Source organism: Euwallacea similis, chromosome 9, assembly GCF_039881205.1.
Source record: "Euwallacea similis isolate ESF13 chromosome 9, ESF131.1, whole genome shotgun sequence".
Classification (NCBI taxonomy): domain Eukaryota; kingdom Metazoa; phylum Arthropoda; class Insecta; order Coleoptera; family Curculionidae; genus Euwallacea; species Euwallacea similis.
In genome coordinates this window covers 1066585-1091545 of record NC_089617.1, presented here as the reverse complement: position 1 = coordinate 1091545, position 24961 = coordinate 1066585, and the positions used below count along the sequence as shown (strand labels likewise).

At 35.9% G+C, this 24961-nt stretch overlaps 3 protein-coding genes across 3 annotated transcripts in view; 2 read left to right on the top strand and 1 right to left on the bottom strand.

The window, feature by feature from the left end:
- The first annotated feature begins 585 nt into the window (after positions 1-585).
- Rho1 (ras-like GTP-binding protein Rho1) lies at positions 586-2418 on the top strand. Its single transcript, XM_066392917.1, has 2 exons — positions 586-780; positions 894-2418. The coding sequence occupies exons 1-2, from the start codon at positions 732-734 to the stop codon at positions 1475-1477; spliced, it is 633 nt and encodes a 210-aa protein (XP_066249014.1). The 5' UTR covers positions 586-731; the 3' UTR covers positions 1478-2418.
- Positions 2419-4928: 2510 nt separating this feature from the next.
- The window catches only part of LOC136411173 (sodium channel protein 60E-like), a 49918-nt gene continuing 29885 nt past the window's right edge, over positions 4929-24961 (top strand). The window contains exon 1 of the mRNA XM_066393644.1: positions 4929-5381. Coding sequence (XP_066249741.1) covers positions 4986-5381 — 396 coding nt within the window. The 5' untranslated portion in view covers positions 4929-4985. The remainder of the gene's footprint in view (positions 5382-24961) is intronic.
- LOC136410981 (fibronectin type 3 and ankyrin repeat domains 1 protein) lies at positions 8852-11025 on the bottom strand. The gene is made up of 3 exons (XM_066393375.1): positions 10825-11025; positions 9950-10194; positions 8852-9899 (listed from the first exon to the last, which is right to left on the bottom strand). The coding sequence occupies exons 1-3, from the start codon at positions 10869-10871 to the stop codon at positions 9064-9066; spliced, it is 1128 nt and encodes a 375-aa protein (XP_066249472.1). The 5' UTR covers positions 10872-11025; the 3' UTR covers positions 8852-9063.

Genomic DNA, 24961 nt, shown 5'->3' with positions numbered 1-24961 from the left:
GTAGAATCTGGCCGTGCGTCTTTTTAACGTAAAGGTGGTTTCACGTGCCCGACTGAATCCCTAATATTTTCTTTCAAGTACTTTTTATACAATTAAGAGCTACTCAAGCTAACGTTAAGCGTCATTTACATTCTATTATTTGACTAGTTATCACCGGAATATCTCATTCACCATAACATCAAAAACTTTTCCAAATTTACGTTGTATTAAATTTAGTTTTTAAATATTAAAACCTATCTTGAATCCTCTTTCTTTTAAATTTAAATATTAAAACGAAAGCGAAGGAACAGACGTCGCGCCACTATTGATGGACACACGTTGAGACATAGAAAACCGTATATTATACGACGACCACGAAATGGTAAAAAATGATCCTTTGTGTATGTTACATACAATATTTTATTTTATTATTACAGCAACGTGTAAAAAATAAATGATTTTGATGAAGCGAAAGAAATGTAGTGATACAAGATGCACCTCACGTTCTAGTTACGCTTCAGGGCAACTAGAACGATTCAACGAAGAACGTTGTCCTACATCAGCTGGCAGTAGTGACAGTTATCTGACGTAATGAACTTCACAAATGTCAATGACATCATCGCCGAAAAGGAAATTCCCGATTTCTATTGTCTCGATTTTTGTTTATTTTAAAGTATTTGCGTTCAATTCCCTTTAACTCGTCGTGGATCGTTTACACGACACACACTTCCCTTTCCAGTGACCCTAACTGGATGTTTTCTTGCTTTTCTTGTTTGTCCCAACAGGAGGACTTTGGAAAAGGTGAGCGCACAATGTTATCAATCGGTCCTCGTCGTTCTTGTTCAAACATCCGCCATCTTTAGTTAGTCACCCATATATAGGCGTTAACTGGATGTGTTTCTATTAAATTCTAGGTCCGATGGCTGCTATCAGGAAAAAACTTGTAATTGTGGGCGATGGTGCCTGTGGGAAAACTTGCCTGCTGATCGTGTTCAGCAAGGACCAATTCCCGGAAGTGTACGTGCCCACCGTGTTCGAAAACTATGTAGCCGACATAGAAGTGGATGGAAAACAAGTGGAACTTGCCCTTTGGGACACAGCAGGACAGGAGGATTACGACCGACTGCGTCCTCTGTCCTACCCAGACACCGATGTGATCCTCATGTGCTTCTCCGTCGACTCGCCAGACTCCCTAGAAAACATCCCTGAGAAGTGGACTCCTGAGGTAAAACACTTTTGCCCCAATGTTCCAATCATCCTAGTTGGGAACAAGAAGGACTTGCGCAATGATCCCACCACAATTAATGAGCTGAAAAAGATGAAGCAGGAGCCGGTCAAGCCACAGGATGGTCGCTCCATGGCTGAGAAAATCAATGCCTTTGCCTATCTTGAGTGTTCAGCCAAGAGCAAGGAGGGGGTTCGGGAGGTGTTTGAAAATGCTACCAGAGCTGCTCTTCAAGTAAAAAAGAAGAAGAAGCATCGTTGCGTGATCTTTTGAATAGGGCTTCGTTGTTTGAGAGCCAAGCACTCTTACTTTAATTTAGGAGCGGGGATGTTTGCATGATATATGTTTATATATGTATATGTTATTGCTACTAACAGGAAATTTGCCCCCTCTACAATGTTCAATAGTTCAGTACTATGTGATCACTTTATTGGAGTACATAACCCCAGTTTGTTTTAAATGGCAGCCCTGTATGTTTGTTTATAATGTGGTAACACATAAAATCCCTTTGCCATCAAAATATTATATTTTTTAAAAATATTTAACGTCAAGAATTCAACATTTTATTCTCGGAAACATAAAATAAATCTTGAAGACTATTTTGAACTCTAGATCCTACATTGCTCTGATGTTTTACTTTGACAAGTAAAACATCAGAGCATCTACAATAGATCTAACAAGCATTTCCCAGAATAAAATGTTGAACTTTCGAATCTGAATATCTCAAAAACATTTTTCAGAATATAAACATTCTGTAATGTATTCGCCAAAAGAGGATTTTTGGTGCTATTATATAAACAGCAAATGTGCAGAGTGTTTCATTAAAATAAAGTGATTGGTCAATTTATATTTTTCCGATAGTTTCAGCTGTTATTATTACCCAATTTCTTGTTGATTAACAAAAAAGTGTCCATTGCACAACGTTCATAACGTCCACATATTATTAATCCCCGTCGCTCTATTATACCTAAGCGCGTTTAGTATTTCTTTAGTTGTAATGTTGTATTCAAAATATAATAATTACGATTCATATTATATTTTTGAATTTATCGGGAAAAGTCTGGCGATACAAAATCCTAGGTTTGTTTTAAGAGGAAGTCTTTGATTTTTTGTAGGGACAATAGTGTCATATGCTATGAATTGCGTATCGATGTAATAGCTTTAACTTTTCCATATTATGTATTCTAAAACAAATAAAACTGTTTTTCCTATAAGTTTGACTGTTCTTACCCATAAGAATTTTTGTTTATTTCCAATTCTCCGAAATTTAATAAATATTGTTTTGTTAGTTTATGCACCTACACATGTACATAATATACCTAAAATATTTAATGTATGTTTCATCTCCTTAAATAACCCCACAAATATAAATATTATGGAATTCCGGTTTGCAGCGTGACTCATTCTGACCCACAGCAGGTAGACTAACATTTTGAGTACTTATTCGATTGTATGTAAAGATGCGGCCATGGGTACCCGTAGAATTGTAAAATTTAATAGTATGAGGATAGCAGAAGGGATAAATGAATAATAGTACACTGGATGATATACATGGTTCCCAGAATTATTATGCATCGATCGATTATGGAATATCTAAAAAAAATTAGAAAATTTGGCACGATAGCTTCCGGTTATATCGGAAGTAAATGTCAACATATTTATTTCATCTGGCACGCTATGTATACTACTGCATTTTCGTTTTGTTCTAACGTGAATTATTTCCAAGTTATAGCCGTGGAAACTGCAAAAATTGTTATATTTTAAGACTCATTATTTCGAAAAAGTTTGAATATATTTTAGTTGTTTTGAACCCTTCAACTTTCATATCTTAACAAATTTTCAAATATTTTTAAATTATAGTTTTTCCATAGTTGATCCATGCATTTCCCAGATTATGAAGCTATGCAGCGCCGATAGAATATATGTAAGTATGTATGTACCTAGGCTACGTACATATATATGTATGTGTATCCTTCATGAAAATTACGAAAAATCAGAATTTATGGTTTTTTTTAATGAGACACACGGTATATTGTTATTTTATTTAATGGGTGTTGTTTTCTTAAATTTAAAAATATAGAATTTTATGATATTTGTTCTAATAGTTTTTACAACCAACGAAAGCAGCAATTAGATCACCTCCTTTGTTTACTTTAGTTGTGCGGTATAGGATAAGAATGAGCTAAATAAACGGAATGTGAATATCACATGTTCGGGTTCCATCGACGTTGTTATGATCTGCCGCGATTAAAGTTGAACAACTGAGTGAACTTTTCATGTTTGAATAAGTATGTTCAGTGCTATTAATAACTGGCATAATTAAATCCGCCATTTAATCAAGATAATGAGTGCTGTCAGCTTCTCAAAAGTATCTCTTTAAGTTGATTAAGTAATGTGTCTTTTTAACATACATTTCTATAGAATTGGGATCATTATTTTCATTGTGCATCTGAGTTGAGACCTAAATCCTAAGCCTCGAAGGTCTAATTGATGTATCCAAACTAACAATTTAGAAAATACAACCGTCGTAACATTATTTTTCTCATTTTTTATTAAATTAGATGAAATCCACGTTGACAAAATCGGTCGAAAATACGTCACCATGACCCTTTACTTCTTATATCCTTCGATAGCGCCAACGCATGGCGCATTAGTAACGACAAAATGACATGGGGACACAAATACATGGCGGCCTTTCTGCCAAATTGTTTTCTACATCCACCTCTTCTAGTTTATTGGTCCAAATAGTAATTGTCAGCTGCATCTCGAACGGAGTTGATCAATTGAACAGCGCAAAAGAACATTTAATGAATTTTCGAATTTCACTAAAACACTCGTAATTTTATTTTAAATCTTCCAGTTTTTCACTTTTTCATATTATATATTTTTATTTTTTGTTATATGTTATCCTTTCCCGAATTTGCCTCCTACATCCTCTGTAAGTCAGTTTGTTTAAAGGTTTACCCGGCTCTCATTTGGAATTCCAACATTAGGTTGTTTCGCTATTTTCTCAAGATAACGTGTCTATAAAAGAAGGACTATTTAAGATAATTTCTATAGAAGCAGAGAAATTTTCCATTACTCAGTTTCAACATAAGCATTAAATGAAAAATTGTGCCGGTTGTCGACAAAGATTAGTACACGTAATACCGATTTTTGTTTCAAGCTTGAGGTTGCAGATTTTATCTATTAAATAACCGTAGATGCCAGAGGTTTGGATCATTCTTCAGAGTTTTATATAGAAAGCAAATTAATAGAGAGTATAGATTTAATTTCCCTTTCAGGTTTTACGCAGGAAGTTTATTTTGCTTGTCACGGTCTTACAGGTAGACGTTGATAATCATCTGGAACCATGAATACGATTTTGCTTAGTTTTCATAGAAACTTTTCGCATTATAATGGAGGTGTGTCAAATTTATTTTTGAGGCACTGAATGAATGGTTGCAAGGCTATGAATTGTAAAGTTTCTAAGACTTTTGCGTTAGTCTAAAAACCCATAATTTCCCGGAATCCCCCGACAATACGACACACCGCAATCCTTCCTTATTCATCCCCGATTTACTGCATACCAGTAGAACAGCGCTATCATATAATAACCATCCAATTATTTATTTAACTCGGAGTCCGGTAGCGCAAAACCCGCGACGTCGAGGGCGCTCCAGGTCTGCGGCGCGTCGCCCCTCGGCGTCGTTTACAACGTCACGACACTCAGTCCGCCGCGAGTCCTGGCGATGTCGACGCTCCACGTCTTCTCGGCGGTTGATTGACTCAGAAACGCTCCATGTCGAGTCCCGGGACCATGAGCGCCGGTGCGGTGGTCTCAGAAACCTCAGAAACCTCTAAACCGAAGACTCAGAGGCCGGTCTCGTACCCTTGTGGACCCGACAGTGAAGTGGTGCCCGAAGTACCCGGTGAGGATGTCGGGCTTACCAAGAGGTACTCTAGTGACCCGCTTAAGATGCCGTCGAAGGGCAAAACTCAAGTGAAACCCTTTACCAAAGAATCGTTGGAGAGACTTCAGAGGAAGACCATTCAATTGGTGAGAGAGTATGGGTTTCAGCCCAAGAGGAAATTGAGTGTTGAGGATGGCTCCAGACTGCCCTCAAAGTTTGAACCATTTCCGAAGAAGTTGTATGGAAGACCTCTTGAGGAAATTGATAATTTTATTTACGATGAGGTGAGTTTCATCAAAAAACAAAATCCCTCTCATCCATATCTAGCATAACTTTTAATACCAATATATCACAAAGCATAAACAAACCTTGTTAGAAAACACAATAAACCATTGGGAAGTTTTATAATTTGAAAATGGGAATTGTTGCTACCTCGGTCCCCTGGATCAATAATGGAAATATATTAACACGAAGTTGAGGCATACACACAAACCATTAGCGTGGGACGCTGGATGTAATCCATAATCCATTGAATCGGACAGAAAAAAGTCTGAAAGGTTTTATGGTCGGGAATTATCACTATCTCGTTTAGATTTGAATTAGTTTGTGGAATAAGAAAATCGAAATAGTGCAAATAGTTGGGGATTGAATGAAAAGACGTGATTTACTACGGGGAATTACTAAATGATGCACAAATACACAATAATGGAATTTTTCCTTTGAAGTTTGAGGAACACACTGAGTCTTTCAATTCAATTGCCCTGAGAAATTCTAGTTTATCGTCGAGAGGAAAATTCTTTGGATGCTTTACAGTCATAAGCAATGTGTTCCTAAAGTCGAGTAAAGTAAGTGGAACTGCAATTTGAGGATAAAGATATTGCTTGGGGTGAAACGTCATAAGTTCTGTAACGAACAGATTTTCCATTCTCATTTTTTACATCCTTGAATCTTTCCCATCTTGGAAATAACTAAAAAATCTAAAATCATTTTGTGACTCTATTTACACCGTGAAATGACTTCCTTGAATGCGCACCTTTTCCCTTATTTAACTCGGTCTCTATCTGGTAGCGTTTACGAGATCCTTACGCTCAACACAAGATAAGGAGACGCTCAGTTTTCTCTTATCTTGGGAAAGTAAGATAAGAAACGGAGCAGTAGATATACATCTACTTCGGAAGTTAAGTGGCCCTAGTATTTATCTCCAGAAGCAGAATGATTCCAAAGCTCATCCGGGAATGCAGGAATGCTCTATAGGTTAGTTCAGGAAAGATGCGAAGAGAGTCACCTTAGGTTGGGTTCCGAGACACAGAAGTGTCGAGTTAAACGAATGGTCCGATGAGTTGGTCAGGCAAGGTTCCAATCACGGTTTAATGGACATGAATCAAGTTTGGGCGTCAGATGGTACGTCCCATTATGTTGTACACATAAGTACGGGAAAGAGTACTACATACAGTCAGCGGGTTGTACATAAGAAAAGGATATCTTGCCGAACCTGGGTATGTCCAAAGCATCACGGCTATCAAGGACAGTTCGTTATTGCAGACTAAAAATATTATGTATCTCCTGGGAACTGAGGATAGCCTTTTCTCCAAATGATGCTTTTGAATGGGATATGGTTGTCTCTTTAGGGACGAATAGTTTGCGCGAAGGAGGAAGCCTACATGGAGTGAAGAGGAGTGGATAGAGGAATAAAAAGGACCCTTAAGAGTCTTATCGGAGTGCTTCGGCTTCGCATACTAGTGCTAGTTTTTAACTCAAATATCTAAAACCAGGGGCGTCTCTACAGGACACATTTTGACTTTGATGCATTTTAAAACGGTTCCAGTTTTTTTTATTCGTATCCTCCCCATACCACTGAAGTAGCTTGAAAAAATCTACGAAGGTTTGATATTCCCAAAACTCTAATTTTAGGATATGTAAAATTTCTTCGCCACGTGGTGCGCCACTGAGTCACGCAAATATCAAGGATTTACTTTTAGTAAAATAGCAAGAAGCAGGATTAACTCGCGATAATTTTTTTTCATATAAAAGGTCCTGTATTTTCAGCAATTTTATTAATAAACATTTCCTAGGTACCCATAATATTGATTTTCTTGCAGAGTTTTTCTCTCTTACTTCTCGGGTAATATCAGGAATTTTGAAGGGAGTTTTTTACATGATTCTTCCTAAGCCCTAAAAACGAGTTTTTTGCGACAACTTGTATATTACCGATTCCTAAATATGTAACATGAACTTACACCAGTCGCAAGGAACAATTGTATTTTTTTTATTTGTATTTATTTGTATTTGGGATTAATATTTACAGGATGTGACCGAAATTTTACTTTCTCACTTCCTCTCCAACTTTCTATTAGATCACAAAAGAGATTTAGATGAAAAGCGTCTGAAAAAAGTACATAACCGCGCCATTTTTACGAGAATACTAAAGTAGGTTTAATTGCGGAGGACTAAATGAAGGACTTAAGTAGAGGGACAAACAAAAAAAATCGGCTTCAATTAAATTGAGCCGAAAACCCGGGATTATTTTCGGATGAGTTGCTGGAATATTTACGAGCCTCAAAAACAGGGATTTCCGCCGTTTTTCGTGCTGTTTGCTTTTGCGTTGAAACAGTTTCGGATCTGCCCGAATACGCGTCTTTCGAAGATTAAGTGCTTATACTGATTTTTGAATTTATGGCGTTTTGAGGCAATTCTGATGTGTGTAAAAAACTGAACTGCGGGGATAGTCCAAGAAGTAGCCGATTTTAATACTTAAAGAAAAAAATATAAAATATTACATTATTATATCTTTTAAATTAAAGTGTTGAATCGCGTATGGATGGCCATGTTTCTATGTCTACAAAACCTCTAAAAGCGTTTCTTAAAAACGGCTCCAAAACAAACACGAATCAACGTAGCCCCTTCAAACTTTAGGCATAAGTTTTTAAGGTTAGGTCTTTGTAACATACGCAAATTTTTAATAAAACATTCGCCATCTATATGTCAGGTCGAGTACTTCTGGGACTATCCTTATAGTTTCACTCCAAGACTCTCAAATGTGAAACTATTGACGAGTAAAACATTGTAAAGAGGGACGATAGGGAGGAAATCGTTTATTAAGTGACTCCCAGGTAGACAAATTTTTCTGTCTAAAACCTGTCGAATCCCTAGACTTCTAAATTTAATCGAAATCAAAATTTACATCATATCTGTCAATAGCAGGCAAATTATCGCGTACTTTAATAAATTAATCAAACAATGCATAATAAACACTCGTACCTGATACAAAATTACCAATTTCTATGTACTTCAACAGCTTGAACTTTAAAAATAATAATCTTAAATGCCGCTAAATATTTATTAGCGTCAAGATTACAGTTTTCCGTGTATTCGGTATTTTAGCAAATCAGTTTTTCCCTCGGGTGCAAATGTAAATTTGTTGCGAAGGTCGAATATATCCGGAAAATGGAGCGACCGATAGAGCTATAAAGTACTGACTCGTGCATACACGAAGGAAATAATTCCAATGGCGCTTTATGGGAAAAATATTGCAGAGCGCTTTGGGGATACACATAGGTATTTTGGAAATTGGTGATGCCCCAGGCAGCGAGGCATTTTTTTTTTAATTTGAACGAACAAGAACATTTTACACGACAAAGAATACTGTGATGATAGCGTTCTATTTGCCCACGCAGACAGGACTTTTCCCTCTAACAAGCCTTCAGAACTCTCAAAAAAATACACACGCAGCTCAATTATTAAGGAACATTTATTGAAAAGTTCTTTCAGAATAATGAACAATGCGAACAAAAAATAAAACAAAAAATTATATAAAAGCTCTGGGGATGCAAAAGTAGCACTTTAAGGTAAACTTCATAAAACACAAGTTGAATATATCAATAAAACACAAACCTAATTATAATTATAATAACAGGGTAAGATAAACTGATTTTATACGTCAAAATAACAATTAAGATGTCAAATTATTCACATACAGGGTGACGGCACATTAAATGGAGACAGATGCGTATCAACAGAAGAATGATTAAGAAATTTCGAATTCAGCATATCGGTATAAGAGTGATGGCTAAAATTGTCTGAACTCACGTTGAACATGATGTTATTTGGGGAGAAAGAGGGGGGGAAGAACATCTGTTGCGCCATTTGGGGGAGCATAATTGGGCTGATATTTGGAGTGGCCAGAACTAGAGATGGAGAGATGTTAGATGACCTCCTCTGGCCATTTATGAGATTTGGAGTCTGAGGGAAAGGAGATATGAGAAGGAGGGGAACTTGGGAAGCATTGATGCATAAGGGTGTGGTTAAGGGATTTTGAGTAGTATTGTTTCCCTCAGGTTTAACCTGGAGCAAGTTCCTCAGTTGCTGATTCATCAGCTCGTTCTGTATGTGTTCAGGTTGCGAGGATGGGATATTTGAGGGTACATTTCTTTGGTGACGTTGATGGAACATCTTCAAGTGCTGACGCACAGTTGCGATGTCTACAGCAGTCAGTCCTAAATAGTTCTTTGTGGTGGTTTCCACTTTGTGTTTCAGCAGGGTTGAAATTGCTTCATCGTATTCCAGAGCATGAGCGAACATGAATGGTGTGATGCCAGTTAAAGGGTGTTGATCGTTGATGTCGAAATACTTCTCAATCAGAAACTCTAAAATATGATGGTGTCTGCATAATACGGCTACTGAACATACTGGAAAGTTCTGTTCCAATAGTCTTTTGGATACTCCTCCTGACAAAAGATGCTCCAGCAAATACTCTACCAGCTCCAAGTTCCCACTGGGAATGGCTAATTGAAAGATGTTCATTTCTGGAACAAAGAAGCGTTACCTTACTTATTTCTTCCCAAACTTTACTTACCATAGCTATTTCTTACTGTGGCATTAGCTCCTCTGGAAAGTAAGTATTTTACAGCCTCTAAATGCCCTCTTCTAGCAGCCATTAATAAAGGGCTCCATCCTAAGTAGTTCCTTGGATCTATGAAGTTCGATTCTGTCTTCAAGTACTTTGCCATCCTCTCAACGTCGTTTGCTGCTGCTGCGTAATGGAGCTCTGTATTGCGGTCATTGTCTATGAGTTTGGGGTGGCGGTATGCAGCTTTCGCCCTAAAGGGATGAAATTTGTATTAGTTCCTGAAGTATTTACGTTAAGTTCAAGATAATATGGAGTTCCTGCGAAATTCGTGGTAACTTATACCCCACCGATTTTGATATAATTTCGGCAAATTCTGCGATTTAACACAGGGGCGTACGAAGAGCAGAATGAAACCATTATGAAAATGGTGAAAAATTTGAGTAGTGCGTTACCATCTCATAACGCGTGAAAGTACGGTTCAACAATGCACATTAGTGGCTTCAATAGAAGAGAAGTTAAAGTCATTGCGAATTTTGAGACACATCCTAGTAGATCACCGTTTTTTTTAATTAAAAATAATTGGTAAATTTATTCATTAAGTGAAGGATTAGGATCAGTCACAATCAAATGAAATTCCTGTGGTGTATACTTTTTTTCCGAAGGTACAAATATTTCAAATCAAATATGATTAATAATCTTGAGAATCTACGGCTCAGCACGCCACTGTGCCCTGTTAAATCGATTCAAAAATTTGTGTTCACATAGGGAAGGAATAGGACTAATTTCATGGAAAATTACAGTAGTGCGGGGAGTTTTTTTAGGATATAAAAAAAATTTGAAGAGTCTGTTCTTTGAAGTGTCTTCTATTTTCGATACTTTACCTGTAGTTTACGACTGGACTTTCTCGTCCGGAATCACTGTCACCCATTCTTTGTCAAAGTGAACAAACAGTCAAAAACAATGTAAAAATTAGACCGAAAATATAAAATTACCAAACAAAGTGTGAGAAGCTAAATTAGGGCGAAATCGCGTCTTCATTCAATATATTAGTTATAACGGTTCAGGTTCATAAATGAGATTGACGGAATTCATCCTTGGAATATTCTAGTTTTTTTGTAGATAATAAGGTAGGGATATAGTTGTAAATTTAGCAAATATTGGTCTTTGTCAGGGGCCATATATTTTAATGAATGAACGAGAGAGATGCAAGGTGGTGGGAAATAAGTAGAGGATACAGGGACGGAGTGAAAGGGCTGTAATCGTGAAAAAAAATTGTAAGTCCATACTGAGCAGAAGTTAGAGTGAATGGTAAGAACTTACTGTGGTATTAAATTTAGTTCTGGTAGCGGCACAAAGAATTTTTAACCCTGTTGTCTGAAATCCAAAATTCGTGGATTTCTAAGTATTGATTAAACATTTAAAACTTGGGAGAAAATCTACCTACGTTCATGGATTTTGTGGTTAAATATAGAGCTGAGGTTGCAGTAAATTGAAAATCTATTGAACTATCTAAATTGCTTTCAGTGGCGGTGCAAAATCCTCTTTCCTTTGAGGAGGTGCAACAGTTGGAAATGTTGAGACACACTTGATCATATTCCTCCTTCAAAATTCGTGGAGACACTGGTAAACAATGCACGCCACTGACCTACATATGTCATGCTATGCCTAGAAATTTACAGCAAATGCTGCGACTTGGAAATTAATTTCAATTGAAATTAAGTCAAAGAGAGAACTGAGTGTCATACCGAGAGGAGGAGGAAAAACTTAATGAGTTTTATTACGTTTCTCGTAAATAATTCCGGAAAATTCTGAATGAACAATGTACTCGACTGACGCATTTGAGAACTTATTGAACTATTTAATTTCTTTCCAGTAGCGCCGTCAAATTTTTAATTCTCAGTTTTCCAGAATTACATATTTCTGGATTTTTTAACTGTTGAAAATTTCCAAAATCAATCTCCTATCTCTTTTCTACCACAGGTAAAATTTGAACGGAAATGGAAATGATCAATATTGAATAGAATGTTTTGAATTTTTGGACTGGATATCAAAGATGCGTTGAGGGTTTGCTATGCTCATCATTGTAGCTTTCCAACTTACCTAATTTCAACTATAAATTTTTTAAAATTTTTAGCGTGCCCTTTGGACCCTTTTTCCATTGTATAATTTAATTTTAAATTTAATTCCTGGCTGATAAGGGACAGCAGAACTTTTGGGTTTTTCCACAATAGACTGATCTGATGCCTGTTTGTAGTCCCCTATTTTTTGTTGAACGCAGTATACATTTTTTATCTACAGACTTTTCGTGGTGTATTAAAGTTTAGCGTTCTATATGGCTGTTCTGATTATTAAGTGCATCGATATGTGAATCTTTTAAAACTTCCTAGAGGAAATTTTATTGGTGCCAAGTGTGGTACACTTTGGGTCACTTTTCTATTTTGTGCTCACTGGTCTACATAATTACTCAGTTACAGACTTTTTTAGCGCATTGAAGTTCATAGCCTTGCAAGGACATTTCCACCGTTAAGTGCTTCGTCACGTTATAACAATTTTTAACTAAAACGTTACTGGTGCCAAGTGGTTTACACACTAGCCCATTTTCTACTATCGTTTTAAAGTGATTACTTTTAAACATATATACCGAACTACGAGGACCACTTCCATCGGCCTTTCAGCTAAATTTGAGAAAATTACAGACAGAATTCGGTCCTAATGTAATTTCCACCCTTTGGCCATCTTCCTTCTCCACTCAGCAATTACAAATATTCCCCATAAAGTGCTACTTGGCAAAAACAGCATTAGCACAACTGTCTCAATATTCCAGCAAATATTGCCAGAAGTGTCTAACTTAGCTGCTGTTATGCCATCATCACACCCCTTTAAGAACCATGGACGTGAAAATATGAGCCATATTTGTAAACCAAATTACGAACAGGTCCGCCCATGTTGCTTCGCATGCATAAAACATAATGTTTATGTCCGAAGGACTTTTATATGGCCGAAATCTTCATTACGTATTCTCGTTGAATGGTGATTATCGGCTTTCATAAAATTGAATAGAACAGTCCGTTTAAACGGCTTTCTTGTCGAAGCCTCCATTGTCTGGCTAGTTGAATGCTCTTGTTTGAGAACTGCCAACACCTAACTACGTTCATTAGCGACAGTGAAGGCCTCGGAATAATTGGTCTGGAGCTTTCTTGTTTGTTTTTAGGTCAGTGAATGTGTGAAGGACTTCCTGGGAGATCGAGAACAATTGAAAGAAGTAGTAATGAGTTTAGTTATTTCAAGCGAAATTAATTGGAAGTGCGACAAAGTATACACGTATAGTAAGATCGATAAAAAGAAGAGATAATTTTTGTGACTCAATCATTAAAGATTATTTTTACTATATGAAATTTTTAAAATATTCCTTTTCTGTGGGCTCTGTTATATTTTCAAGTGTATAGGTACATATAGATACACCGGGTGTCTAAGTGAACCCTGGATGTAGATTAACATGAGAAATCGGTTTTTATTTTTTTGCGCCTGCACGGATTATCCAATTGAAAAACTTTTACATGGAAGTCATAGTACTCAAGACTAGCCATCATTCAATAATTGTTTTAATCTTCTAATTAGAGCCATTTTGGCTCAAAACGCCTTAAAATTTCAAAATTTTAAATGTCCCGCGTAACCGTTCGAGGCCACGATTGGTTAGAGTCGAAGCCAGAATTAAATAAATACAAAGCCGCCAATAACATAAGCGCAAACACCCAAAGTCAAATGAATTTTCTCTTTTTACTAATTTCTAAGCAATTTTTAACTTATTTATGAGTTAATTCAGTAAAAAATCACTGGAAAATTTGAGGATAATTATCATGTGATCTGCTTTGATATTTCCACAGTAAGTAAACAGGTTTCTCATTAACCCATGATGATAACACAAAGACATAACCTATATCTTTTATCTCACTCACTAGGCAGAATCTCAGCGGGAAATTTGAAATTTTATATAGAATACGCTTAATCCGTGCAGGCGCAAAAGAAATGAAAACTGATTTCCCACGTTAATCTCCTATGTCCAGGGTTCACCCGGTATATTCTTCATGTGGAAATTCTTTTCTACTCGATAATTTTGCCACACGAAACTTTTTATTCTTTAGGTACCTGCGTGGAAATTTTTCTTTTCTGCATGACAATTTCTCTGCTTGGAATTGAATCATTTTACAGGAATTGGTAGAGATGCTATCAAAGCAATGGCATGTGCTTGTTAATCGCTGGCAAGCCTCTTTGTCGCCCCACTTGCCCATTATGTAACGACATAAAAGAAACAAACACATTTAGCGTCGTGCCCTAGTTTATGCCCCCGCCCTCTCCTTCTAGCACATTTCCAGGCGCTTTTCAATGCAGCAGCATTTAAAAGGGCTACACTTGGCTGTCTTTGAACTGTTGGTTGGAAATATATCCATATTGTGTGACGCAAGCTATAATCTTTGTTAACATCGGACACGCAACGCAATTCCCCCCTCTAAGCCGCAATGCAGCGCCCAACGGAGGATTTTTATAAAATAACCTTTCGGGTTTTAGTTCCAGTCTTTTCCATTAAATATAGCAAATATGGTCACTTTTAGTTTGGAAACAACAGAAAAAATCGATTCCGACCAAGGAGAACGAATCTTTTTAATTTTTCTGAAAGCGCTTTAAAGCTTTTAATTGAAGAAAACTTTTGTCTTTCACCGAAAATTAATGGAAATTATGAAATATATAATGAAAAAAGATTTGCTCAGAGGTTCCTTCAGCGGGGCATCAATCATGATAAGGATTTGGCACTTACGGTCGATTTGACATTCCCATTTCCTAACATTTTCCCCATGGGCTCCTTTATTTATTTTCGTCTGAGGATGTTTGAAATTGAAATTGTAGGACTTGACTCTGGATACACTGAGTTTATACGAAGGATATTATTTCATAAAGGAGAAAATTGATAGCTTGAATGGAATCTATGAGCTTCGGTGTCAAAGGAAATATGAGCGTGACAGGGCGAATTTCCCGATTTGGGCTTTATATTGTTCTCTTTCGACAGACATATAAAAATATGTGTCCTGATCTCCATTTGGCAGGCTCCCAGAGGGAGATTTGAAAGCGGAAGTATTCTCGAGAGCCGTACAAATCATGGTGAACTTTCCTCTGACGAGCCGTATTAAAGGTAGGTAAAGTTCATAAGGAATATATTCCCCTTTCGGTCTGAGTATATATTTTTTTACTTTTTTGGGGGGAATTTGAGCTACGTAATTGAAATATAGATTCAAAATATTTGTACTGGTGCTTTTTTCAAATTGATTTATTGCATTTTTCATTATCAAAATATATATGTATAATATACACTCACTTTCACATGAAATGCACCACCCAGTAATAATAATAATTAAGTCTTGTAATTTTGGCAAAATAATGCTTCATAATAGAGTATCAAATGATCAGACTTTCAGTAAAAAAGAAAGAATGCTGGTGGTTTTTTTGTCATCGACCTATTAGATTTTTTATTCAATTGTAAATAAATAAAATAATATTTACATGGAAATATCAGTTTATTTTGTTGTTGAACTGTGAACAAGACATCTCAAAATGCCCCCAGTGAGACAGCGTCGAAATTTTTCCCACCTTTCGGATTTTGATAGAGGGCGAATTATCGGCATGAAGGAGGGTGGACTTTCTTTTCGTGAGATTGCCCGAAGAATGAATCGGAACCACACCACGATTGCGAGAATATGGTCTTCGTGGTCTGAAGAGAGGGTTCAGCGACATCGTCTAGCTGGACGTCCTCCCCGTAGCAGCGACGCACGTGAAGATCGACTTCTCAGACGGATGGCCATTGGTGATCGATTTCAAACAACAATGTTTGTTGCAGTAGATTGGATGGGAGCTCTAAATCGTCGGGTGTCGATGGCAACAGTTTACAGAAGAATTTCGTCTTTTGACCTGCATTCATACCGCCCAAATCTACGACTGCTACTAACCGCCCAACACCAAGCTTCCAGATTGGCCTGGTGTCAAGAACTAATTGATTGGAATCATGAGTGAAACAATATCGTCTTCAGTGACGAGTCGCGATTTTGTTTATGGATCAATGATGGTCGTAGAAGAGTCAGACGATACCGAGGTGAAAGAAGAAATTTGCAATTTTCTGAAAGGCGCCACACAGCTTTAACACCTGGTGTTATGGTCTGGGGTGCGATATGTGTTGGCCGAAGATCTTCTCTTGTGTTCGTTCCAGGCACCCTAAACGCACGTCGCTACATTAACAATGTTCTGAGGCCAGTATTAGTACCTTTCATGCAAACTTTACCAAATGGCATTTTCCAACAGGATAATGCAAGACCACATAGTGCGAACATTACTCGACGATACCTGGAAGAAGCACAATTGGAAATACTGCCTTGGCCTGCACGGTCACCGGACCTATCGCCCATCGAACATTTTTGGGATATGATGAGTCGCCGTCTTCGAAATTTACCGAGGTCTCCAAACAATGTGGATGACCTACGACATCATCTTGAGGTAGCATGGAATGAAATGCCCCAGGAAGATATTGATCATTTGTTGCAAAGCATACCGCGAAGAGTACGTGCTTGCATTGCCGTACGAGGCGATGTAACTCATTATTAATTTTTTCATTATCAAATGTTGTATCTTTTAACTGAAAGTCTGATCATTTGATACTCTATTATGAAGCATTATTTTGCCAAAATTACAAGACTTAATTATTATTATTACTGAGTGGTGCATTTCATGTGAAAGTGAGTGTATATATAAAAATATATAAATATATAAATTATATAGATATTTTTGTATCTCTGCTCTTATGACAAAAACACTTACATTTATATATAAATATCCATTCATAAAATGTAAAGAAAAGAAAAGAAAAAAATTACATTTGAAAATGCTTCAATGGAGTGGGTGAAAGAAAAAGAAAGCTGGATTGCCTTGTTTACTTCATAAGGCAAAGAGGATCCAAAATGGTAAATTTTAATATTAATCCACAATTCTCAGGAAGTTATATACTCCACATCTTGTTGGCGTAGATAATGGATTTGAATTGTTAAAAATTTTCATTTCTTTCTGACTCTGATATGAACTTTCTTTTGTGATTACATCATCTCTTCTATTTGACTATATGATTATCGTTCAAATTACCAATTTTACTTTAAAGCATAGTTTTCAAAGCCATTAAACCTCTAAACCACTTTGTCTTTGAACGGCTCAAATATACAATGAGATAATATGTGCAGGATTTTTTGGTTCATCTATGTATATTTGAAAGGGGATGATAGGTAAGGCCATTTTTAACGTAATTAACCACATACAAAGCGTTTCGGAATTTGTGGAAAATCTCGCAGATTTATATAGAAATATAATATGACGTGGAGTTTCTTAAATATTTATTTCACAGCTCCCTCCTCTTCTTCATCTATAGAGACTGTTTTTTTCACCTTATATGGTAAAGGCGCAACGAACATTTTATAGACACACTGCACCTTAAGCTAACAATAAAATGTTGGTCTTGGGTAATGACTATAGAGTGGAGCGTTCTTGAAAAAAATCAATTCTTTTATTGTGATTTCATGCATTTCCTAAGTATAGAGAGAATAATAAGCAGTACTACCATTACATTGCTTTTTCCACGATTTCTAGATATTTGCAAAAATGATTATCGATCCATCATCATCAACTTCTCCCTGGTCCGACAGACAAATCAGAAGAACTTCCCAAAAGTACAAAATCATTGCCTGGATTAACCTCAACTTGGTGAAACTCCTTAAATATTAAAATTGTTTCTAGCGAATTCAATTTCTAGCCGCCAATAAACAAACCAAATAACCTTTAAAATCTACGTCGCCGAATCAAAAAATGTTTGCGTGCTCATAAATAGTGCCGCTTTTTGACTTAATGATTTATCCAGGTGGAACAAGGGAAAAGGTCATGATTTTCGTTACAAATTGGGACAATCGGCTTGTCTATCTATTTCGAAATTAATCCAAGCGACTTCAAAGGAAAACCAAGTAGCATTTTGTTCCTTTAAAAAGAGCATTTCGAATAAACGTGGTTTCAGATCAAACAGTTAAAATATCGAAAAAAGAATAACAAAGGTAAAGTTAGAAATCCCAACACTGTTAAAAGCCTGAATCAGTAACAATGCAGCTGGGAGAATATCATTCAATCTTGTCTTCTTTTAGGGATCTGATAAACTATCGATAAACTCCGAAGTGCATTAAACTTTGCAGCAACTCCAAACTTCATAAGTGACATAGGATGCAAGTTCCTCCCATCTACATCATGATTGAATACTAAACGCTTGGGCACAACGTAATTAAATTTTTAAATTTGTTTTTGACAATACCTTATCATGATTAATGTTTCATATCGAAAATCATATAATTTATTATTTGCAGTGTAAAAACTTGTCAGCAATGACGTGAAACGTGGGATCTGTAATAAAAAAAGTTTCATCAGGCAGGGCAAAACTTTGGGCCTGAAACCGGGCAACAAAGAGATAAAAATTGTTTTAATTAAATCGCAAAAAGTTGGTAACAACAAAGTTTTAGTTTTAATAAAATGTCAGCTTGAAAATTGAGTAGAGAATAGATAATGATAATTAATCAAATCGAATACTTCACTGCGATTAGTTTTCTTAGAAAAACAACCTAAACCAATTTATTTAAATATCTACTTACATGTATTGAAATTTGCAATCCATCGTTTATATGGAAACCTAAATATAATTTGACTTGAAAGTTCTCTTGCACTAACGGTGTATTGAAAGCAAAAATTCTGAGGGTCATTCAATATTGAATCCTAAATTAAAGCTATTTATAATAAATGCATATTGCGGGTAGATCAATATTTTTGTTATTGGGAGTGTATTTTAACGTTTAACCTGTACAAATGAAAACACTTTTCTGCGATGCCTCCACGACGACAAGATTTAATACTTTCAGAGTTCATTCATTCAGTTCATTCACAAAGAGACCCTCTTTAAATACTGTCACTCGAATCTTTTGATTTTTTATGGTTTTATTCATCAATCACATATCAACTATGAGGTTGTACTAGTAGAGTCTGAATTCTGAGATCCAGCTGAAAAGGTTCCCAGTATTACGAGATCTAACACGATTAGATTTTCTTTCGTTTACTAAAACTAAGCGACGAGTGTATTTCTGCTCGATATTTCGTTGCTGTGCAACATGTGTAGGGATTGAAAATTCAATTAAGTACGTAGGAAATTTTCTTGCATCATAACTCATTGGCGTAGAATAGATAATGTCATTTGATTATTGCTATTTAATGGAGACCGAAGTGCTCCTTTGCTGAAGTTTGAACCTCTCTATAGAGCAATTTGGCCTATTGTAGTGGCTTAAACATGTCAGAGGAGTACGAAGTTCACGTCTGAAAAATACTTGTGGTAGAGGATGATTATTCAGCTGACGGTGAGGCGAAATGTGGATTTTTTTTTAACTGTATAATTGTAAGAAGTGATAATTTTATCCACTGAGTTCGGTGGCTCTTTTAGAGAAGATTTATTTGTGGGCACTATTAGTTCTGTGATGGTATTTCTCACACACCTTGGCAAACTCACTACTGGTAAATGGAGTTCTTGTCAGCTACAATGGTTTCTGGGGCTTCAAAATGTCTGAAAAACATCTAGCAAACGTGAATGCCTGTCGACGGCGCTAAAGAACAAAATTTCTTCTCACGGATCGAACCGAAATTCTCTAAATATCAGAATTGAATTCTAGATAATTTTAGATCAATATACATTCATGCGATTTTGATTAAAGAAAAAAGCACTCGTGAACTATGCGCACTCGTGATTTTTTAACCTAAATTGCGTTCATGAATATTGCCCTAAAATAAATCGATCATTTTCAAGGCACTTGTGATATTAAATGTAAAAATGATTAATTATTGTTGATGAAGAGCTCACTTTTCATCAACAATTTTTCGAAGCTTTATTGCGCAACAAACTCCTGGCGTATAATTACATATAAAATGCAACTGTAATGCTAAATTAGAAATCTGGATTTTTCCATTTAGACGAGTTTAGAACAATTTTACGCTGCTAGCTTCTGTTATAAAAAAATCAGTGGTGCAGATTGGACCTAAACTAAATAAAAAATTAAATTTCATTCATTCGGTGTGCATAAACCAGTCATTTCCTCCCCCACATTAAAGAGTAAGTAAGTTCAGCAGGTGGATATAGCCTTAACCCCGAAATCTAAGTTCTCACTGAAATTTATCCCCAGGGAAATTACTTTTATTCCAAATGTTTGTTTTTCGAAAAGTGGGTCTCTTTAAAAATTGATCTCAAAGCACGTATTTGAGGCACAAGACTGCTATTTTTCGGGTTATGTTACCAAACAATTTGCAGTTCATGATGACACACGAATATCGGCAATTTACTGTTTCCTAACCGAGGGAATTCGATAAAAAGGTAATCAATTTCACCTTACTATCCCCTACACATGTCGGAAAGTTGTGGCCTGCCGATGGTAGATAACCGAAATGTGCGGAAACGAGCAAATTCTATTTCAACTACACATGCCTCCTCGGATAAGATCCTTAATATAGATATCGGCTTCTGGGTATCTAGTAGTTTTATGGGGCAAACCAACCTAGTTTTCGTTTCCGAATTTATGTTTCTTGCCAGGTGCGAGTTTTGCTGTTAAATTGGGTCTGGAACTTAAGGAAAGGTGTAAATCAGTCATCAAAAAGCCCAGAAATAGATTTGATTTGTGGAAAATAAATGTTTAAATTACCTTTCAGCTGCTTGAATTGGACTTATGACTAATTTCCCTAGGGGTATTATATTATGTGGTTAGTTCTGTAGGTTTGACAAGTGGGACGTTTATGCGTTGGCAAGATCAAGGGCGTCTAGAAAAAAATATTGAGCACTTTCCAGTGGCATAAAATTTTCTCCACCTACGCCACTGTTGCTTGCCCATTACGATTAACTAAAAACATTAATTTGCAGACTTTTTCACGTATCACAGGCAATATTCTCATTATAGTCTTACAGTTATAGCGCCCATATTACTTTTTAACGATTCATTTATTCAGACCGATTGAGGAAGAGAGTTTTCAAATTTCCTCAAATACAATATTAATTAATTGTCACCGAGTCTTGAGTCCAACTTGGTCAAAGCGATCCAACAGGAGAGACTCTCTTTTACAGGCTCATTGGAAAGTATAGAAAACGTGAAATTACTAATATTGATAATCAACATTAATTATGATCATTTAAATTTCAAAGGAAATTAATTAGAACAACCTGTCAACTGAATGAATACTAAGACTTCCATATTTTTCACACAAATTGAACTCTGGTTTGTAGATGGAATGCCCATCAAATTTGTAGAAAATTTAAGGAAACTGACAAGTTTGGACCAACGTAAGAGAATAATGTCGAAAGTATTTCGGAACACCTTTTGTTCAATAAATTAATAAGTTTTGAACAAAATTAAAGAGAGTGCTCATTTACAATTAATACATAGAAACACGGCTGAATTCTCCAGTCGACTTTCTGTCACGTCATTGACCTTTTCATTGACCTATTCATGGCACAAAGCCTACATGTTTGTTACCCAATTTTTAAAGAATTAAGTAGTCCATGATTTAGTTCTTGGCGGATGTATTTTATTTAGATTATTTCAAGTTTTGTTTTTTCTTATTCAATGATGAGAAAAATCAAATCAATAAATGATATAAATATACGCATACCAGGAAATTTAAAGGAATAGAATGTAAGGGTAATTTATTTCTAAATTTTATTATTTTATAGATTATATCTAGGTAGCTTTGAATGCTGAAACCAAAAATTCCTGCTGTTCAAAATCAGAAAGGAACAAGAGTTGCATTGTTTGAGGAATGGGACGAATTGTTTCAAGAACTACTTGATGGCTTCATGAGAACTATGCGAAGACGAATGACTGCAGTTGTAAGGGCTTGAGGAGGTAACATATGTTATTAAAGCAAAAGAGAAATTGCACTAAGTGATTAATCAAGTTCAAAATATACAATTAAGTTATCCTGTATAAAACCAGTACTTTGTTCAAGTGTGGTACCTTCGAGTTTTTTTCATCTTTAACAAGTTTACAATTTTTATAAAATACATTCTAATCACTTCACACACAAGTCTAAAGATATTAACATTATGCATAGTCTAAAGAAAATAATTAGAATTTATGTCTGTTCCTTTAAATTTCCCGTTGTATGTACCATCTTCGCCAGTCTTAAAAGGTCTCTTAAAAACTGGACACAAAACGTAAATTTTGTGTCACGATTGAGTAAGGAACAGTGGCGGGCCTATTTCCGCCCTCAAAATCGACAATCATTCCGTTTCTGCACGAATTGAACGTGACAGCATTACAAATCGTGCAAATTGCAGTACTATTAAATTATCTCCTGGAGCCTTCCTTGGGAAATTCATAGAGCAATTTTAATATTATAATTGAGTTTAAGTCAATTTCTGTTTGCATCTCATAGTAAGATTTTCTCCAGAGACTTGAAGAAAAGATTTCTTCGCCTACCTAATTCAATAACTAGAGATTAATGTGAGACGATGAAACTTGTTTTGGATTTTTCAACATTTGTGAAGTACGTTAAATTAGCTGTTTTATACAGTAAATTGTGCTAAACATTTTTTTGACAAATACAGCAAAATATTCAGCCGACCATTGAAGAAGAATTTGGATAATCCAAAACGAGCTTTAGAAAATTTCACGTTCCCATTTTCCATGCTTAAAAATCCCCATAAAAAGACAATAATCCTCACCAACAGGTCCGAAATCAGATATCTTAGCTCGTCGCACCAGGTGACGACAGAAATTCCTCGTTTCCTCACGTTATTGTTATCTACGATCGGTAAACATGAAACTCTGACAAGTGGCGGATGTACGAGGAAAATTAATTAGAAGTTGCCCAGATTTCTCGTTTAAATTTCAATTAGATAACCCTAAGGAAGTCAGTCTTCCGGGATTGTGGCTTTCAGAGGGAAAACTTATTATTTGATGTTTACTTGAATCTGTTTAGGTAACTAAGTCGCTATTCTAACATGGAATTGACAGGTGGGTTTAATTTTGTTGTGGTATTTAAGAGTGGATTTTTTGGATTAATAACGGGAAAGTTGAATTTGGTGTAGGATGTAAAAAGATCGACTAACTGAGGTGACAGCCGATAAATTAAGGTGGTTCGAATTGGGGAAAATCGGTAGAATAATTTCTGTGCGCCATCTACATCAGGAGAGTGAAAGTTTTGATGAAAGAAATTGTAGAATTTTGAGTTGAACCTGTAATTTAATTTAAATTCTGGATTTACGAGATGCACTTGTAAAACTGTCCTTCCCTTACTAAACTTCTTGAATCTAATTTGGTATACAAGCATTAAAGTTGCAAATTGAGTCTGTAACATTGCAGAAACACCGTAAGCAGTGGGTTTGCATTCTCTCTTCAAGAATTTGTCGAAGTTTGAAGCTATTTATTAAATTTGAAAGAATCCCCACCTCCCCCCACCCTTTCTAGACTCATTCTACTGATTATTTACGTATTGCATGATTACCGATATTTTATTCGAGGAATTGTAGCATTTTAATTTAAATCTGGGCGCATCAGGTAATTGAAATTCAGAACATGAGAAGAGCACGAGGCTTCTCAATTAAAAAATACAGCGCCTCCGAGATAGGCGAACCCAGAATGTTACTAAGAGTAAACTGAAGAAGATTTAAACTTTGAATTCCAGAAGAGCACAACACTACTAAATTAAAAATTTCTAAATGAAAAATTGATCATGAAAAAATGCAGCCCCCTTATTATATTGCCGGAATCAAGTTTAGGAAGGGAATTGCACACAAAACTGTAAAATTAAAAATTAAGGTCTTTATCTTATTATGCACATCTAATGTGAGTATATAAGGCTCCGAGTTTGAAAACTGGTTCATATTGAGACTTCAAGCTCCTCTCACTAAATTCGCTGATTCTAGCGAGTTCCTATTATATGTTAGCCTATCTCTTGATGCAGAAATGATAAATTTGTTGTAACGGGGAGTATATAGAAGTTAGAAAACAGTTGTTAGATCGGGGGGATTATGTTAAAAGAATTTTTTATTATCACTGAACGTGCTGTGAGTTTTTTTAAATGCAGCACTCCACAAATGGCATGTAGTTAATAATTTTTTCTATGTCCTACAGATATTTTAATAATGGTGATGCAGCTTATAAGGAACACATCTAAACTCTTTCAGAACTTTTCAACTTTATTACCCAATCCCATTCTGGGGTGCAAAATAAATTCATTCAATTACGTAAGTCTTTACCTGTCTTCTCATTCAACTTCTAATAGAAAAATGGCCAACATTACCATTGGAGCATTCAATATAGAGTGGCTATATTTATCACGACAATAAGCCAAACGTTGACCACATTAAAAAGCTTGATCGCTGAAGGACTTCTGGAAAATATCCTTTGACATTATAGGTGTTTATTATCGGTTAAGGGTCATCGGTATCCGATTTAAATATGGTGAGCTTCTAAAGGTATCTGTAGGAAATGCTGTTAAAAAAAATTATTGTTTAAGGTTAATAGAGTTCTTAGCCTAAGCTCCGCTTAGCATTCTTTCTCTGCTTTTAATTAAAAAAAAATATATATAAAAGAACACAAAGCATCTTTTCTGGTGTTACTAATTTTTTTCCACTTCCAGGCCTAAACAAAACCTCTATATTAAAACACCGTCTTTCATAAACCTTCGCTGCCTTCTCGAAACTAATCCCTCGGGCCTTACAATGAGCCTAATCCCAACTTTTAATTAACAAAATACTTCATTATGAAATACACGTAGAGCATAAACTTGATTACATCCAATATTTACTTAATTAGAGTAACTAAACTACCTTTTGTTACCGAACAATGAATCACGGTGTATGATTTGCTCAAATAAATATTAAATGCTGTATGGCTTTTGGGTTCCCACATTTTGGTTAGTGTTGTT

What these genes read in the sequence shown, in the direction of transcription:
- LOC136410981 (XM_066393375.1), bottom strand. Translation starts at nt 10,871, where the DNA reads ATGGGTGACAGTGATTCCGGACGAGAAAGTCCAGTCGTAAACTACAG. An exon ending in AGTCCAGTCGTAAACTACAG is followed by an intron (nt 10,195 to 10,824) that starts GTAAAGTATCGA and finishes TCATCCCTTTAG; the next exon opens with GGCGAAAGCTGCATACCGCC. An exon ending in CACAGTAAGAAATAGCTATG is followed by an intron (nt 9,900 to 9,949) that starts GTAAGTAAAGTT and finishes TCTTTGTTCCAG; the next exon opens with AAATGAACATCTTTCAATTA.
- Rho1 (XM_066392917.1), top strand. Translation starts at nt 732, where the DNA reads ATGTTTTCTTGCTTTTCTTGTTTGTCCCAACAGGAGGACTTTGGAAAA. An exon ending in ACAGGAGGACTTTGGAAAAG is followed by an intron (nt 781 to 893) that starts GTGAGCGCACAA and finishes ATTAAATTCTAG; the next exon opens with GTCCGATGGCTGCTATCAGG.